The 16,459-nt window shown below is 46.5% G+C and overlaps 2 protein-coding genes across 7 annotated transcripts in view; one reads left to right on the top strand and one right to left on the bottom strand.

Moving 5' to 3' along the window:
- Window positions 1–10,204, bottom strand: part of LOC103625948 (probable serine/threonine protein kinase IREH1) — a 35,272-nt gene extending 25,068 nt beyond the window's left edge. For 3 of the 4 annotated variants that reach the window (XM_020537890.3, XM_020537891.3, XM_020537892.3), the window contains exon 1: window positions 9,417–10,193. In XM_020537890.3, the coding sequence (XP_020393479.1) occupies window positions 9,417–10,044 (628 nt within the window). In that variant the 5' untranslated portion in view covers window positions 10,045–10,193. Of the gene's footprint in view, window positions 1–9,416 lie in introns of all 4 variants that reach the window. The other variant, XM_035958947.1, reaches the window with a different exon arrangement.
- Window positions 10,205–11,816: 1,612 nt separating this feature from the next.
- Window positions 11,817–15,507, top strand: LOC100381589 (Ran BP2/NZF zinc finger-like superfamily protein). Of its 3 annotated transcripts, XM_035958710.1 has the most exons (7): window positions 11,817–11,982; window positions 12,074–12,297; window positions 12,934–13,051; window positions 13,788–14,089; window positions 14,163–14,294; window positions 14,380–14,478; window positions 14,814–15,507. In XM_035958710.1, the coding sequence occupies exons 2-7, from the start codon at window positions 12,167–12,169 to the stop codon at window positions 15,343–15,345; spliced, it is 1,314 nt and encodes a 437-aa protein (XP_035814603.1). In that variant the 5' UTR covers window positions 11,817–11,982; window positions 12,074–12,166; the 3' UTR covers window positions 15,346–15,507. The 3 variants fall into 3 exon arrangements, with proteins under 3 accessions (XP_035814603.1, XP_008643938.1, NP_001167882.1); XM_008645716.4 differs by lacking the exon at window positions 12,074–12,297 and having other exon boundaries at window positions 11,820–11,982; NM_001174411.1 differs by having other exon boundaries at window positions 11,894–12,297; window positions 14,814–15,493.
- Window positions 15,508–16,459: the final 952 nt, after the last annotated feature.

Below are 16,459 nucleotides of genomic sequence, written 5' to 3'. Positions count from 1 at the left end.
TTCGAGTGGATAAGTGACAGATACAGATATTATTTGCCCGAATACATGCAGGTACTGGACACTCGTCGGATAATACATGAGTTGTATAGACCATAGATCAACATGACAATATAGCAATAAGTTAAGATCACACAATAGTTCAAATGTAATGATAAGATTCGAATCACACATAATCTAATACAAAACAGAATGGTTTTCAAATGACATAAGATGGTGTAATACGATACAAGATAGTCGAACACGTGATATATAGTCTATTAATAAGCTATGGAGTAAAAAGAATTATACATATGATGTATAGTCTATTACTTTTATATTAATTTGGACATTATTTCAATAATGGCATGAATAGTTGTTCAAACAAAAATGTGATGTACCACAAAGTTGTAGACCCTGATTTCAAGTCGTCGACTAGTCGTCCAGTCGGTCATGGGAGGCCGACTTGGGAGCTCGGCTCGACTTTTCTGGCAAGTCGGTCGACTTGCCAGCGACTGGAATATATTAGTCGACTAGTCGTCGACTTGGTCGAACTAGTCGGCCGACTTGCTCCTAATTCGGCCCAAACATCAGAAAGGCCCATTAGTCCATTACACACCATAAACCCTAAACCCAACAGCCGCCTCTAGTCCCTCACGTCGTCCTGCCTGCCGCCAGGCCCTCCTCTGCCCGCCGCCCTCCTCTGCCCGCCTCCCCTCCTCTGCCCGCCGCCCAGGCGCCCACCTCCAGCCGTCGAGGCCTGTGCCGCCCTCCTCTGGCCGCCGCCCAGGCGTCCACCTCTGGCCACCGCCCTCCTCCAGCCGTCGAGGCCTCTGGTGGTGAGTCCTGTGCCGCCCCTCTGTACGCCCTGACAAGTCTCAGCAACCTGCGCCGCCCTCACAAGTCACAGCAAGCTCTAGGGATATGGAAGATGCATCTGCAGATCGACCACAAGGGGAGTCAGGAAGCCAGCAGCCATATGATCCAGCTAAAGATCCTAAGAGAAAGGCAAAATCGAAGGATCCGGCATGGGACTATTGTTATTGGCCAGCAGCCACATGATCCAGCCATGTGGATGATGCAATCGGTGCTTCTAGTTCACTTCAAGGTCGCAACTTCCCAAGAAGAGCCCGATATGAGTCTGTTTATTCAAGGCATTGTCAAGTTGCTGCTACACAGGAGGAGAGAGTTATGGAAGAGGAAGAGAAGGCAACGAGGGCAATGAACAAGATGATGAAGAGTACCTGCCTAATGATGATGAAGAAGTGGATGACTTTGGTGAATCCCCACATAACAGTCCAACTCAAGCTGGTGTTGGTGGTGAAGAAAATGCAATGGATGATCTTGATTTGGGAGATATATAGGGTATCTAGTATCTATCTAGCTGCAGCAGCAGCTTAGCTATCTAATGGAGTTTATTTCCTTTCAAGTTTGAACTATATTTTCTTGCTATTTGTTTTCCAATTTGAACTAAATGGCTGTTATGACTTATGAGTTTATGACTTATCACTTATGTGGCTGATTTGGTTCAGTTTGAGGCTTCAAATGAGGTAAGACTTGCTGTTTATTTCAGTTTCGTTCAATTTCAGACTTCAAACGAGGTAAAACATCCTCTTTCTTCATATATGGTTTTCATATAAAGTTTATATGGTTTTCACCAAGTCGGTAGTTCGGTACCTTGTCGACTCGACTCGACTTACCGACTTGAAAACCTTGGTTGTAGATCTCCTTGAGCTATATGGTTTTCATATAAAGTTTATCTCCATCTGAGTTCGTATGTAAAAGTTATGATTTTATAAAAATATTGCACAAGAAAAAGAAAACGACTACCCGAAAACTGGCTACTCGTATCCGACCTGAATATCCAGGTATTTACCAGGTAGTTATCGGTCCGAATCCGACCCGAATCTGAAGATGTATTATCCGGGTAGTTCGTCTCGAATATAAAAGTATTCGTATTCGTATCCGAAAATGGGTATTTGTACTATTCGTATCTGGTACCCGACGGATATACTAGACCTGTTTTCACCCCTATTTACAGTCGCACATTGCGCCACACTCCTCTGCGCTCAGCATTCTTCCTCACCACCGCGCGTGGACTGCCCCGTCATGGTCTCCACCAGTGGTCGCGTACTCCTCGACGTCTGTCATTCGTTCTGCCACGGTCGACGTGCCTCCCTACAATGTGTGCATATCTCTTCATGACGGGCAATTTCTCCGAGGTTGTTCGTGGCCTTTGAACTCCGCCTATGTTGATTGGAAGACTTCCTTGAGTCGTTTCAACATAGCCGGTCCCAAGCCCGGTAAAGGAGGGTTGTGTTAGGTCCGGCAAACCAACGTAAAAACCAGCCAAATCTTATGGAGATGAAACCACAAAGAAATCGTTGGGGCGTAACCCTCTTAGCGACGCGCCATATCGGAACCCGGGTATGGTGTTAAATGAGCAAGGGTCGAGCCGTCACCCCTTAAGTGACGCGCCGTCTCTTGATCTGGAGCCGGTGATAAGTGAGCAAGGATCGGGTCGTCGCATCCTTAGTGGCGCGCTACATCGGCGCCCGGGTGTAGTGGAAAATGAGCAAGGGTCTTTGCATCTTCCTCGGCGGGTGCGAAGGGTAAGGAAGCTAGTCGAGCCAACTAGGGTCTGTGTAGGTAGTTGGAACGTAGGTTCCTTAACAGGTAAGTTACGAGAAATAGTTGACGTTGCGGTGAGGAGACGAGTAAATATTTTATGCGTTCAAGAGACCAAGTGGAAAGGACAGAAGGCGAAGGAAGTGGAAGGTACAGGCTTCAAGTTGTGGTACACGGGGACTGCAACAAACAAGAATGGAGTAGGCGTCTTGATCGACAAGAGCCTTAAAGATGGGGTAGTAGATGTTAAGAGGGTAGGAGATAGAATCATCCTAGTCAAGCTGGTCATTGGGGACTTGGTTCTCAATGTTATCAGCGCGTATGCTCCTCAAGTAGGCCTTAATGAGAACTCAAAGAGGGAGTTCTGGGAAGGCCTGGAGGATATGGTTAGTAGTGTGCCAGTTGGCGAGAAGCTCTTCATAGGAGATCTCAATGGCCATGTGGGTACATCTAGCACCAGTTTCGAGGGTGTGCATGGAGGCTTCGGCTTTGGGACTAGGAATCAAGAAGGAGAGGAAATCCTGAACTTTGCCCTAGCCTATGACATGTTTATAGCAAACACTTTTTTTAGGAAGAGGACATCCCACCTGGTGACCTTCAGTAGTGGCCAACACACTAGCCAGATTGATTTCGTCCTCTTGAGAAAAGAGGACAGGCATGCCTGCTTAGATTGCAAGGTTATACCTGGAGAGTGTGTGGTAACCCAACATAAGCTTGTCGTAGCTGACTTCCGTTTTAAGATTCGTTTACAACGGAATAAGCATAACAAGGTCACTAGAACAAAGTGGTGGAAGCTTAAAGGGGATGTGGCCCAAACTTTCAAGGAGAGAGTTATCGAGGAGGGCCCTTGGGCAGAAGAGGGAGACATAAATATCATGTGGAGGAAGATGGCGGTGTGCATCCGAAAGATAGCTTCAGAAGAGTTTGGGTTGAGTCAAGGAAACAGAAGGGAAGTTAAAGACACTTGGTGGTGGAACGAAGATGTCCAAAAGGCTATCAAGGAGAAGAAAGATTGCTACAAACGCTTACATCATGACAAGTGTGCGGAAAACATAGAGAAGTATAGGATAGCGAAGAAGTCTGCAAAGCGAGCGGTTAGTAGAGCCCGGGGTCAAGCCTTTGACAACCTTTATAAACGGTTGGACACAAAGCAGGGAGAAAAGGATATCTATAGGATGGCCAAGATTCGTGAAAGGAAGACAAGGGATGTCAACCAAGTCAAATGCATCAAGGATGAAGCAAACCAACTATTAGTGAAGAATGAAGAGATCAAGAACAGATGGAAGGAGTACTTCAACAAATTGTTCAATGGAGGGAATGAGAGTTCTACAATAGAATTGGACGAACCATTCGATGACAACAACAGGGGTTTTGTACGAAGGATACAAGAATATGAAGTTAAGGAGGCGCTAAAAAGGATGAAGGTAGGAAAGGCGATGGGCCCTGATGGTATCCCTATCGAGGTATGGAGATGCCTTGGAGACATAGCGATAGTATGGCTGACTAAGCTTTTCAACACCATCTTTCGGCAAACAGAATGCCCGACGAGTGGCGGCGGAGTACATTAGTACCAATCTTCAAGAACAAAGGAGATGTTCAAAGTTGTACTAATTACCGTGGAATTAAGCTCATGAGCCATACAATGAAGCTATGGGAGAGAGTCATTGAACACCGCCTGCGAAAGATGACGAGCGTGACCCAAAATCAGTTTGGTTTCATGCCCGGGAGATCAACTATGGAGGCCATTTTCTTACTAAGACAACTTATGGAGAGATTCAGAGAACAAAAGAAAGACCTGCATATGGTCTTTATAGACTTGGAGAAGGCTTATGACAAAGTACCTAGGAGTGTAATGTGGTGGGCCTTGGAAAAACACAAAGTAGCAACAAAGTACATTAATCTTATTAAAGATATGTACACTAATGTTGTGACAAGTGTCCGAACAAGTGATGGGGACACCGATGACTTTCCAATTAACATAGGACTACATCAAGGGTCGGCTTTGAGCCCTTATCTTTTCGCTTTGGTGATAGATGAGGTCACAAGGGACATACAAGGAGATATACCGTGGTGTATGCTTTTTGCCGATGATGTGGTACTTATTGAGGAGAGTAGGAGTGGTGTTTCGCAAAAGTTGGAATTGTGGAGGCAGATGCTGGAAGCAAAAGGTTTTAGGCTTAGTAGGTCTAAAACGGAATATATGAAGTGTGATTTCAGTGCCATGGGGTATGAAGATGGCGATGTTAGTCTTGATGGGCAAGTGGTACCCAAAAAAGACACTTTTCGTTACTTAGGATCAATGCTTCAGAAGGATGGAGACATCGATGAGGATGTCAGTCATAGAATTAAAGCTGGATGGTTGAAGTGGCGGCAAGCGGCGGGTGTCTTATGCGACCCCCGGGTGCCACACAAACTAAAAGGCAAATTCTACAGGACAGCAATCCGGTCGGCTATGTTGTATGGAGCAGAATGCTGGCCCACTAAAAGACGACATGTCCAACAACTATGTGTGGCAGAGATGCGTATGTTGCGCTGGATATGTGGCCACACAAGGAGAGACCGAGTCCGGAATGATGATATACGAGAGAGAGTAGGAGTGGCGCCAATTGAGGAGAAGCTTATGCAACATCGTTTGAGATGGTTTGGACATATCCAACGAAGATCTGAAGAGGCACCAGTGCATATCGGAATAATTAGGCGTCCCGAGAATGTGAAGAGAGGTAGAGGTCGACCAACCTTGACGTGGACAGAGGCTGTGAAGAGGGACCTGAAGGAGTGGAATATTGATAAAGAGCTCGTCGTGGATAGGAAGGGGTGGAAGTGTGCAATTCACGTGCCAGAACCTTGATTTATAGTTTCGCTTTTCCTCTTTAATCGTTTGACCTTTTCTTGTGCCCATTTAGATCTTGCTGGTTCTTGTGGGTTTTATCTCTTTTATGTGTTTCCCCGTTTCGTCGTTTTTCGGTTCACCTTTGCCTTTGTTTCCCCTTTTTTCTCTTTGGGGGTTGAGCTCTGAGGTTTTCATATGGGGTTTCATCTCTAGCCTACCCCAACGTGCTTGGGACAAAAAGGCTTTGTTGTTGTTGTTGTTGTTCGTGGCCTTTGATCGAGACATGAACCCGGTTCTCCGTGACTGTGTCGAGCTCTACCACCCTCCAGCCTTTGTCCACCCTCTGGAGGGCCACCACGCTCTAGGACCGTTTGTGTTCCACGGTGCCAAGATTGTCTCCATGACGATAGAGGCCTTGCCATCACCACTGCCCATACTCGTTGTCGGCCTACTCGACACAGGCGGCCCTAACGCCCATCCTGCAGGCTCTATGGGGGTGCCTCCCTTGGCTCTCCCCTCGCACCCCATGTCACCGTAGCCCACTCCTGCTACTTCCACCAACTAGGTTGCTGACTTAGGCGCCTCGTACCACACCACTCCTGCCCTAATAATGTCTCTTTACCCCATCCCCACAACCCCACCTTCCCTTCTTCCATCATTGTCGGCAATGGGTCGATTATACCTGTCATCTCAGTAGGTGACATGGTCCTTCCTCGTCCCTTGTACCTCAACAACATCCTTGCTCCCCAACATCATACAGAACCTTCTCTCAATCTGTCGCTTCACCACTGACAACCATTGTTATATGGAGTTCGATCCTTGTGGGCTCACCATACGGGATCTTACCACTCGTGTTGTGGTCGCCCAATGCGACATCTCCCGCACCATATATCCTATTTGCTTTCATGCCCCATCTCCCTTATCATGTGTTCCCACACCCTACGCTCTCGGTGCTACTGCCTCCACCTCCACTTGGCACCGTCGTCTTGGCCACCCTAGTCACAACATCCTCTCTAGACTCCTAGGCACCTCGGCCATCACCAGCCCCCACGACACTGATGCATTGCTTTGCCATGCCTGTCAGCTTGGCCATCACACTCGCTTACCCTTCCCTTCTTCAATGTCTCGCACCACTCCCCCTTCGACCTCGTCCACTATGACCTTTGGACATCCTCAATCCCTAGCATCTTCGGTTATAAGTACTATCTAATCATCCTTGACGACTTCTCTCACTACCTATGAGCCTTTCCCCTCTGCTATAAGTCTGACAGTGACACCTTCACCAATCTATCTCACTTCTTTGTGTGGCTGTCGACTCGGTTCGATCGCATCATTCTGAGTGTGTGTGATGACGGGTGGGAGTTTGATAACTCCACATCTCATACGTTCTTTCTCTCCCACAGCATACAACTGCAGATGTTGTGTCCAGTGTCCTCACACCTCCCCTCAGAACTTAGAACGGACGGGCTGAGTGCAGATTCGCACCACCACTAACATGTTGTGTTACCGCCTCTTCCAAGCTTTTCTCGCCCGCCACTGGGTTGAGACACTGAACACTGTCACCTACCTCCTCAACAGTCTTCCGTCCAAGTTGCTCAGTCATCCCACCAATCGACCCTAAACTCTAAACCCTCTTTCACCTCACCGGTTCTTCCCCACCTATCGACCTCAACACCCTCCTGGATGCCAACCCTATCATTGTCCCCTCTATTTCTTTACCCGCGGTCCCACCGACACCGATCGCGCCACATGCGGCCCCATCACCTCCGATCGTGCCTCATGCGGTCTCGTCGCCTTCGATATCGATAGTGCCCCGCAAGGCCTCGTCACCTCCTATCGCGCCATGCGTGGCCCAGTCGTCTCCGACCGCACCCCGCGCGTCAACTTCATCCTCGATCTACGACGCGCGGACGCCTCTCTGCAACGCAAGTTCGCGATGAAGGACTTGGGTCCTCTCCACCACTTCATGGTGGTCGTCGTGAAGCGCCACCGCCAAGGACTCTTCCTTCACCAGCGCTAGTACAACATCGACATCCTAGAACGGGTGGGCATGTCCGGCTGCAAACCTTGCTCCACGCCTGTTGACACTCAGGTGAAGGTCTCCGACGACGACGATGTTCCGATTGGCGACGCGATGTCCTGCCGAAGCCTTGTCGAGGCTCTACAGTACCCTCACATTCACCTAGGCTGACATCGCCTACGTGGTCCAGCAAGTGTGCCTCCACATACACACCTCGCGGGAGCCCCACCTCACTGCTGCGAAGCGGATTCTTCGCTATCTCCGCGGCTCCCTCGACTATGGTCTTCTTCTTCGGCCTTCTCCAACTTCTGAGCTGGTTGTCTACACCGACGCTGATTGGGTTGGCTGCTCCGACACACGTCAGTCCATCATGTGGTTGTGTAGCCTTCTTGGATGTCAACCTTGTCTCCTGGTCCTCGAAGCAGCAACCTGTTGTCTCCCACTCCAGCGTTGAGGCTGAGTATCGTGTTGTGGCCTATGGCATGGATGGGGATTCCTGGTTCCGTCGGCTGCTCCAGGAGCTTCATAGCCCTCTTACACCCTGCGACAACGCCAGCGCGATCTACCTCCCCATCAACCCCGTGCAACATTAGCGCACGAAGCACAATGGAGATCGACCTTCACTTCGTCCGCGAGAGTGTCGCTATCGGTGATGTCTGCATCCTATCGTGTCTCGACCAAGTTTGCTGACATCTTTATCAAGGGTCTCCCTTCCACGATGTTCTCGGAGTTTCGGTCCAGTCTCATCATCTGCATAAGCTAGAGTTGTGACTACGGGGGTGTTAGATGACTGTGTATTTATCCCTAATGTAATGAGCCTTGGCCAAGCCCATGTACTATCACTATATATTAATGCAGCCCCTACCTAGTTAGGGTTAGGTTTTCCATTTCTATCAAGCCCAATGGAGCAAAGTAAGACTTGTTGCTTGCAAGCCTAACATAATGCAGTTTCATGTGGGATGTGCAGAAATATATAGGCACAGATCACATAAGGATCAGCTACTTGGGGTAGGAAATGCATCCTTGTAGTAAAGCACTCTCACTCAACCACAAACTACCATCCAGTGTGATGTGATTCTAAAAAATGATTTCTTAAAGTGTAGTGAACAATTCAGATGATTGACTTCCACAGCTCTTAGGGGTGACTCCACATACATTTTGCCTAGTGCACTGGCACCAGGGTAAAATAATATTTTCTATTAGCCAAATATTTTTTGACTGTGTATTTCTAAGATCTTGTGTATATTCTTTAATGTGTGCACCACGGTGAAAGTGAGACTGGCTTCGCCCCTGGCAGCTCTTATACACGATGAAGTGTCAATGAAGTAATAAAGTGTAGACGATGTCTAGTATATACTAGACAAACATTTCATCAAGCATATATCCAAAGAGCTACATATATAGAAATAATCAGAGCTTATGAGCTTGCTCATTACAAATGCCTTATGTTCAAGCAACAAAAAGAGCAAGCACTTGCTAACTCCACTTATCAGCTACTCCCTCCGTCCCATTATATAAGTTGTAACCACCACTGGTTCAAAGACCAAGAAATGCATTTAATTATCTCTATACCACTGCATCGATGTATATATGCATAGAGAGAGCACGTCTTATATTATGGGACAAGAACAAAAAGTGGTTACGCCTTATATTGTGGGACGTATGGACTATAACCCTCCTAGCTTGCTGATTTTTCTTTAAACAGCTAGAAACTTTCTTCATTTGAGGAGTAAGACTAATCGTGCAATCTCAACTCCTAGCATCTTAGTAAGCATTTGAGGGAGTAACTAACAGCTATTGTTTGCTCACACATTTTACCTCATCCCTTCCAAAACAAGAGATCAAAACAGCAAACTTTAACCCCTAGTTTTGACAAAATCAATAACCAGCTTACAGGCTCATGCTTGATAACTAAACTAAACTAGTTTTAGAAAAAAAGTAGACAACAGACAGAATTGTTACCTTTTACAGCGTTCTTCCCTCCTGCTCCGAAGTTCGTCCCAGGTGCACTTCGCATCGCCAGCTCGGTCGTTTTCACTATCCCGCGGCTGCTACTACTCGTGTCCGCCGAGGAGCTGACGCCCTTTCTCCCGCCGTCTCCGGCTGAGCCAGCCGACGGTTCCGCTTGGCCCTGCCCGTGCGAGAGGTTGCTGCTGGCGAGCGCGGCAGCCATGCGTTGGCCCTCCTGCGGCAGCGGCCGGGATCTCGTCTTGATCCGGTTGAGCCCCAGTGAGGACGCCAGGATCGGCGACAGCGCGGCCGCCGATGCGCCACCCCCGCCTCCGCCGCCCGCGTCCCTATGATGCAGCACGGGCCCCTTCCTCCCGTCACCCGCCAGGCTTGACGGGGCCGACGACGCGGCGCTCTTGGGGGCGGTAGCCGCGGAACCAAAGAGCTTGTCGCGCTTTTTGGGAGTCTCCAATTTAGTCTTCTTCTTGTCGGATTTAGAAGACGATGACGACGCCGGCGACGCCGCGGATACCGAGGCCGGCGCCGAGGTAGGCGTGCGCGGGCTGTTGCTGCCGTCTGGGCTTGACGAGGATTCCGATGACTTGTGTCGCGACGAGAAGAAGCGCCCCTTGAACACCATCGCGTCCCTAGGCGGCTAGGCAGTAAGCACTAGTCAGGCAATGGCAAAGCAAACGAAAGACAGGCAGAGCCGCAGAGGAGAGCTTGCGACTTGCGCGAGTGGGGGAACCGGGAGTCCGGGACTGCTGTGTAGGAAACTGGAAATCGCAATGACCAAGTGTAATTTGTAAAGTCGATGGGGGTGGACTATGAGTAGCAAATAGCAAGCGTACCTCCACAAGCTCAGGTAACCCGACTTTTTAATTTAAGTCCTTTTTCAAAACTTGTTTATCAAAATTGTAAGTTTATATTTTTGGTAAGATTATACTAGGAATTAATGACATGACCTATATCAAAATAATATAGTTCAGCGTCATAGATCATGTACCAAAGTACCACACCACCAGTGACATGAACATCACTATTATTGTAGTGTGGTACCTTGGTGTTGTATGTAACAACATCAAGATTAGCTGTGGTATCTTCTTTCTGTCACTCATGCTTGCTCTATTTCTATCTCCACACTCACACCCCTAGGTGTCAAAACTATAATTAGAATGTTGTAAAAACTCGTTAAAACATAATGTTAGATTTAATTTGTTAACATTAAATTCAAAGTATTTAAAATATTAAATTTAAAATAATTGATTTCCAAATTTATGATTAGACTTATGCTATACTTATACTTTATTTTTTTATACTAGAGTAAAGACAAATTTGCAAATAAGTTGATAGTAATACGTATGAACGTCATTTTTTGTGCTGAGTTAATATTGTTATGTGTTTATAACGAAATACGGGTAAAGAGGTTTTTATAAACAACAGGTAAAAATAGAGTTATTAGAGCATCTTCAATAGTCTTTCTAAATTTTACTTTCTAAATTATCATTTAGAGAGTCATTTTGTATAAAAATATATTTTTTTATCTTTTCAATCTCCAACAGTAGACTATGACTTGTTTGCACTCTAGAAAGTCATTCGCCTTTTCTGTATTTAGCGAGAAATGCAGAATAAATGGCTAAATTTGAATAACCATTTATATAAGTTTTGAAGGATATTTTTAATAAAAACATTTATTTATATAGATTAGGAAGAATATAGAGAGCCTTTTGAAGTTGCTAAGGCCCCATGTTTGGTTACATGGATTAACCTTTAGTCACTGGTTTTGAGACCTGTTCTTTTTTGCCAAACGGAAACACTAAAGTAGAGGCTAATCCTCATATGGGTCCTAAAAGAGACTAAATGACATCATTTCTCTAATTATCATTGTATAGATAATTTGCACGGTACACAGGTAATAAGGAGACATGTATTCTAGTCTTTGTGTATTTACTTTAATGTGTTTAAAATCTACTTGGCGTTGTTTGTTTCGGATTATAATCTCTTCATATTATATAATCCAGCGCAAAAAATCCAGTAGGTAAACAAACACCTAGATTATGGGTTTAGATTATATAATCTAAAGCCCAGTTTATGATAATCTCATAATCTCCTCAAGAGTAGCTTATTTAAGATTATCTTTGGTAAAAGACCCACTACCAATGGTTATGTAAATAAAAATTACAATATATGTCATCCTTCTTTCCTTACCTTATATAAACAAACAAGTGTACTGTTGTTTTTATGAATAATCTACATTTGTATAATCTAAACTACTAAACAGCTACATATATATTATAATCTGGATTATATAATTTAGATTATAATGCATATTATATAATCTATAAGCTAAAACAAACAGGGCCTAAGTTTAGTCCCTAGGTAGTTTAGTTTCTGGACTAAACTTTAGCCCTAGACAACAAACGAGCCATAAGTCTAAGTTGGAGAAAAAGGGTAGTTGGGTAACTTGAAACCTGCCTGAGTCCACCTGCCGGATGCACCGCCGCCTTGCCACCGCGGCCACAGCGCCCGCGCTCCGGCGGTTCTCGCACCACAGCGCGCGTCCCCAGCCTGACCCAAGGTTCGCCTTCCTATGCTCCGAGGTCGACAACCTCGACCTCTCCCCCTCTCATAAATCATCGCCACGGCCTCCCCATAGAGAGCAATTCCAGGTGTTAGAAGAGCTAAGAAGCGACCTTGCTCTTGCTGGAGACGCTCCGGCGGGTGTGGCTATAGCGCATCCGTGGCCGGAGTGGATTTCTCTGATGGAGCACCTCCTCCGTCAAGGCCACGTTGACCCCTCCACCTTCGCCGCCGCCTCGCTGTCTTCTAAGGACGCCAACGCTGTCCGCACCGCCTGCCTCCGATTCGGGCGCCAGCGGCCGGAGCTCATCAGGTGAGGTGGCGGTGCTCGGAGTAGTCGTTTTGAGGTTGGTTCCTTGGCCTGGGTTGGCGCGTTGATGGCAATATCTCTGCTGGGGCTATGGTCTTAGCTGCAACCTAGGTGTTTGTTGAAATGTGCTAGCCATTCGCGTTGCCTTTTTCCTTTCAGGCACTCCAGCTGTGCATGTAATGTTGGTTGCATGTTTACCATGAAGTGCATAAACTTTGGCGATCGTTGCAACATTTTGGCTGATTACATGTGCCCTGAAGTTGTGCCAAGTTGATTTGTCACAATTCAATGGCAACAGGTGGAGCAAAGTTTGCCTAAGGCTTTCCACAGTCGTGTAAAATAGTGGATTTGTACTGTAGATTATACAGTAAAATTTAAAATAGGGGATGAGACAGCCTAAAGAGTACTATTTTGGGGATGGTAACAAGTGCAAAGTACATTATATGTTCCTCAATTTTTTATTGCAGTACGCCAGTACCCTACAGAAACTCTTAGATGCGTGCGATTACAAGTCATGTAATAATCGTTTCAGCTTGTAGAGTAGTACTGTTATCTTTTGTTTCATGAGTCCCAACTTTCAACTAAAGGAAAGGACTTAAATGGATGGTGGCAGCTAAAGTTGAAAATCTTTTGCTGCAGGCATGTATCAAGATGGGATATTCAGGTTGCCATGCGATGTGGTTGTCCCAGCATTGACAGAAAGGTTGTAAACTCTGGGAAGCGATTGCGGGCTTATGTAGGACTTGATGAAGGAGAGGTAACTAGATGGAAATATGCATTGAATATTTCTCTCAGTGCACTTATTTTTACATTTTAATTTTATTTTAAAGTTACCATAGCCTTTAAATATTCTGAATGTAAACTAATGGTTTTGTGTAGGTTCTACGCATCAGCACTGAATTATAGACACAAAAAGGAATAGTAAACCAGGCCACTGTTTTCAAGTCGTCCGATTAATCGCGATTAGTCGCGATTAATCGTCCAAGTCGGTTTGGACCAATCGTGATTAATCGTCTAAGTTGTCCGACTAATCGTGATTAATCGCCCTAGTCGGTTAGTACGACTAGCAAATCGTTCGACTTGAAAACATTGACCAGCTTATGCACAAACAAAAGCTTAGGCTTGTGTATGGTAATACAATTGTGTGTGATCTTAATATGTTTGCTTTTAAATCCCATGTTTCAGGTTTGAACTCTTTGAGTCCAAACATGCAGTGTGAAGGAATATAACTTTTCGCCTGTTTGACTTCATCAACAGCCTTTCTTTCACTAAATCCACTTCATGCCGGTGAACTGGCTAGTAGAAAATATGTGTTACATGGTTTTTCCTTTCTTGGAAACTAGAAAATATTTGCTTACTGTGCAGTTATTTCCCAGAAACATGTTGGATCCTCGATCTTTATATCGTAAATACATTAATTATGTTTATACTTGAAAATTTGGTTGCTTTAAATCTAGGACATTAATTAATGTAATATCAACTTCTGCTAACAGGTTTGCAGCCAATGCAATTTAAGAGGAAGTTGTGATAGGGCATATGTGAAGGCTCGGAAAGAGGACGTTGGAAGAACTGTGGATGTTATGCGCATCCTTTTGACTTACGGTCTTGATGTTATTACCGGCAATGTAGATAATAGAGCATGCCTGAACAAATCTGTCAAGGAATCAATAAAGATCCTACTAAGCGAGGTTGTTGAGGTGGATTCTAGGGGACCTGGTTCCAGCACTGTGAAAGCTGCACAGCGCAAAGGTCAATCTGCTGTACCCATGAAGCAGGGTGATTGGAATTGTCCCAAGTATGTTTGAAAAGTTAATATGTGTCTCTATCGCCTATCCCCCCTGGTCATAATGCCTTGCATTCATTGTCAGATGTGACTTTCTGAACTTTGCAAAGAATATCAAATGTTTGCGCTGCGATGGAGAATTCCAAGAGAGGTATCAGTTGTTGCATGAAGACCGAGAGCATCTGCCTCTCAAAAAGGGTGACTGGATATGCAAAAGGTGAGCCTGCTTATAGCTCTAGTTATGATAAATGTTTACTGCAAGTGATGTTCTCTCTCTCTCTCTCATACTGACCTTATTTCAGGTGCAACTTTTTGAATTTTGCTAAGAATACAAGATGCTTGCAATGTCATGAGAAACCAACAAACCGTTTACTCAACCCAGGAGAATGGGAGTGTGTCTCGTGAGTGCCTATTTCTACTACACTATTATATATCTCCTTATTTGTTGAACATGTTCATGAAGGACAAGCCTGGCACAGTGGTGACAAGCCTTTTCACTGAGTCGGTTATTCCTTCCTCAGACCCCACTTGTGTGGAAGCCGCCAGCACTCGGTCTGTCCTTTTATTTGTTTGAACATTTGAAGTGTTCTGATGCCTACTGCCAATACAAGTTACAAGCTTATAGTTGGAGATGATGTTAGCGCTGTGTGGCTATCCTTTCACTGCTGTGATTTTATTTCTAATACATTTGAGAAAATGGAAGATAACTATGTTCATGTGTTATGTTCAATTTCAGGTGTAACTATGTGAACTTCAAGAGGAATGGGTTCTGCTTGAAATGTGGCTGGAAAAGACCAAAGTCTCTAAACAATCAAGATAGTGTCAAATTGTGTCATGATTTAGAGCATAGTAAGAATCCACGTATTTCATTTGTTCAAGATGGTGTCCAGATGAAGGGGTGGCAAAGTCTGCAAAAGAAGGGTTCACCATCCGACACAGATTTGGATTTCTGGAGTGCAGACGACGAAGAGGGTGGTAGCAGGGATAATGATACGCTGCTGCGACAGAAGGACTACAGATTTCTTGAGAGTTTTCCCATTGTCGGTGGCAGGACTGCTAATTCCCAAGATCTTCTTGCAAGGGAGAAGTGGAAGGATGAAATGTCCAGGAGAAATAAAGGCCTTCAAACTACGGAATCGCAAGAAAGCAATCGGCCTTCTAGCCACTGCCGTCTTCCAAGAAGCATGGAGCTGGTTGACTCTGATGATGATATTGCTTCTTGGTTTTCGGGTGGGGATAATAATAATAGGAACCTGGATAAGGTATAACCAGATCTTGTAAGTGGATGCAGCTCATCAATAAAAGTTGCATCCTTTGGAATTATTGAAATTCAGGCAAAAAGAATTATTAAAGCTCACTGGAGAACTGTACAATTTAATGTTTCGGAACTTTGTTTATGGGCTGCTCAGAGATGATATGATTTTTTGCAAGGGGTTTGTGCCTGCTCTCATGCAATTAAGTTTTGGGGACCAAGCTAGTTGTCGGGACCATAATTAGGGGTACCCTCAAGACGCCTAATTCTCAGCTGGTAACCCCCATCAGCATAAAGCTGCAAAGGCCTGATGGGTACGATTAAGTCAGGGATCAGTCCACATGAGTGACTCGATCACGCTTCACCCGAGCCTAGCCTCGGCCAAAGGCAGCCGACCTCGAGAGACTTCCGTCTCACCCGAGGCCCCCTTTTTATGGCGGACACATCACCGGCTTGCCCGAGGCCTTGGCTTCGCTCAGAAGCAACCTTGACTAAATCGCCGCACCGACTGACCAAATTGCAGGGGCATTTAACGCAAAGGTGTCCTGACATCTCTATCCTGACACGCGCCCCCGGCAGAGCCGAAGTGACCGCCGTCACTCCACTGCTCCACTGGCCAGTCTGACAGAAGGACAGCGCCGCCTGCGCCACTCCGACTGCAGTGCCACTCGACAGAGTGAGTCTGACAGGCAGTCAGGCCTTGCCAAAGGCGCCACGGCGAACTCCGCTCCGCCCGACCCCAGGGCTCGGACTCGGGCTAAGACCCGGAAGACGGCGAACTCCGCTCCGCCCGACCCCAGGGCTCGGACTCGGGCTAAGACCCGGAAGACGGCGAACTCCGCTCCGCCCGACCCCAGGGCTCGGACTCGGGCTAAGACCCGGAAGACGGCGAACTCCGCTCCGCCCGACCCCAGGGCTCGGACTCGGGCTAGCACCCGGAAGACGACGAAACTCCGCTTCGCCCGACCCCAGGGCTCGGACTCCGCCCTGGCCTCGGCCGAACGACTTCCGCCTCGCCCGACCCCTTGGCTCGGGCTCGACCACGGCAACAAAAGGCAAACTCAACCTCGGCTTCGGAGGAACCCCCACATCGCCCTGCCTAGGGCACAGACCGCCACGTCAACAGGAGG

Source organism: Zea mays, chromosome 5, assembly GCF_902167145.1.
Source record: "Zea mays cultivar B73 chromosome 5, Zm-B73-REFERENCE-NAM-5.0, whole genome shotgun sequence".
Taxonomy (NCBI): Eukaryota; Viridiplantae; Streptophyta; class Magnoliopsida; order Poales; family Poaceae; genus Zea; species Zea mays.
Note: the sequence above shows the minus strand (reverse complement) of the source record. Positions and strands in the feature narration are given on the sequence as shown.

Excerpts from the sequence above, each read along its gene's own strand:
- LOC100381589 (NM_001174411.1), top strand. The coding sequence starts at position 11,897 with ATGCACCGCCGCCTTGCCACCGCGGCCACAGCGCCCGCGCTCCGGCGG. Across the intron at positions 13,052-13,787 it reads TAGGACTTGATGAAGGAGAG|GTTTGCAGCCAATGCAATTT; the intron begins GTAACTAGATGG and ends TTCTGCTAACAG. Across the intron at positions 14,090-14,162 it reads GGTGATTGGAATTGTCCCAA|ATGTGACTTTCTGAACTTTG; the intron begins GTATGTTTGAAA and ends ATTCATTGTCAG.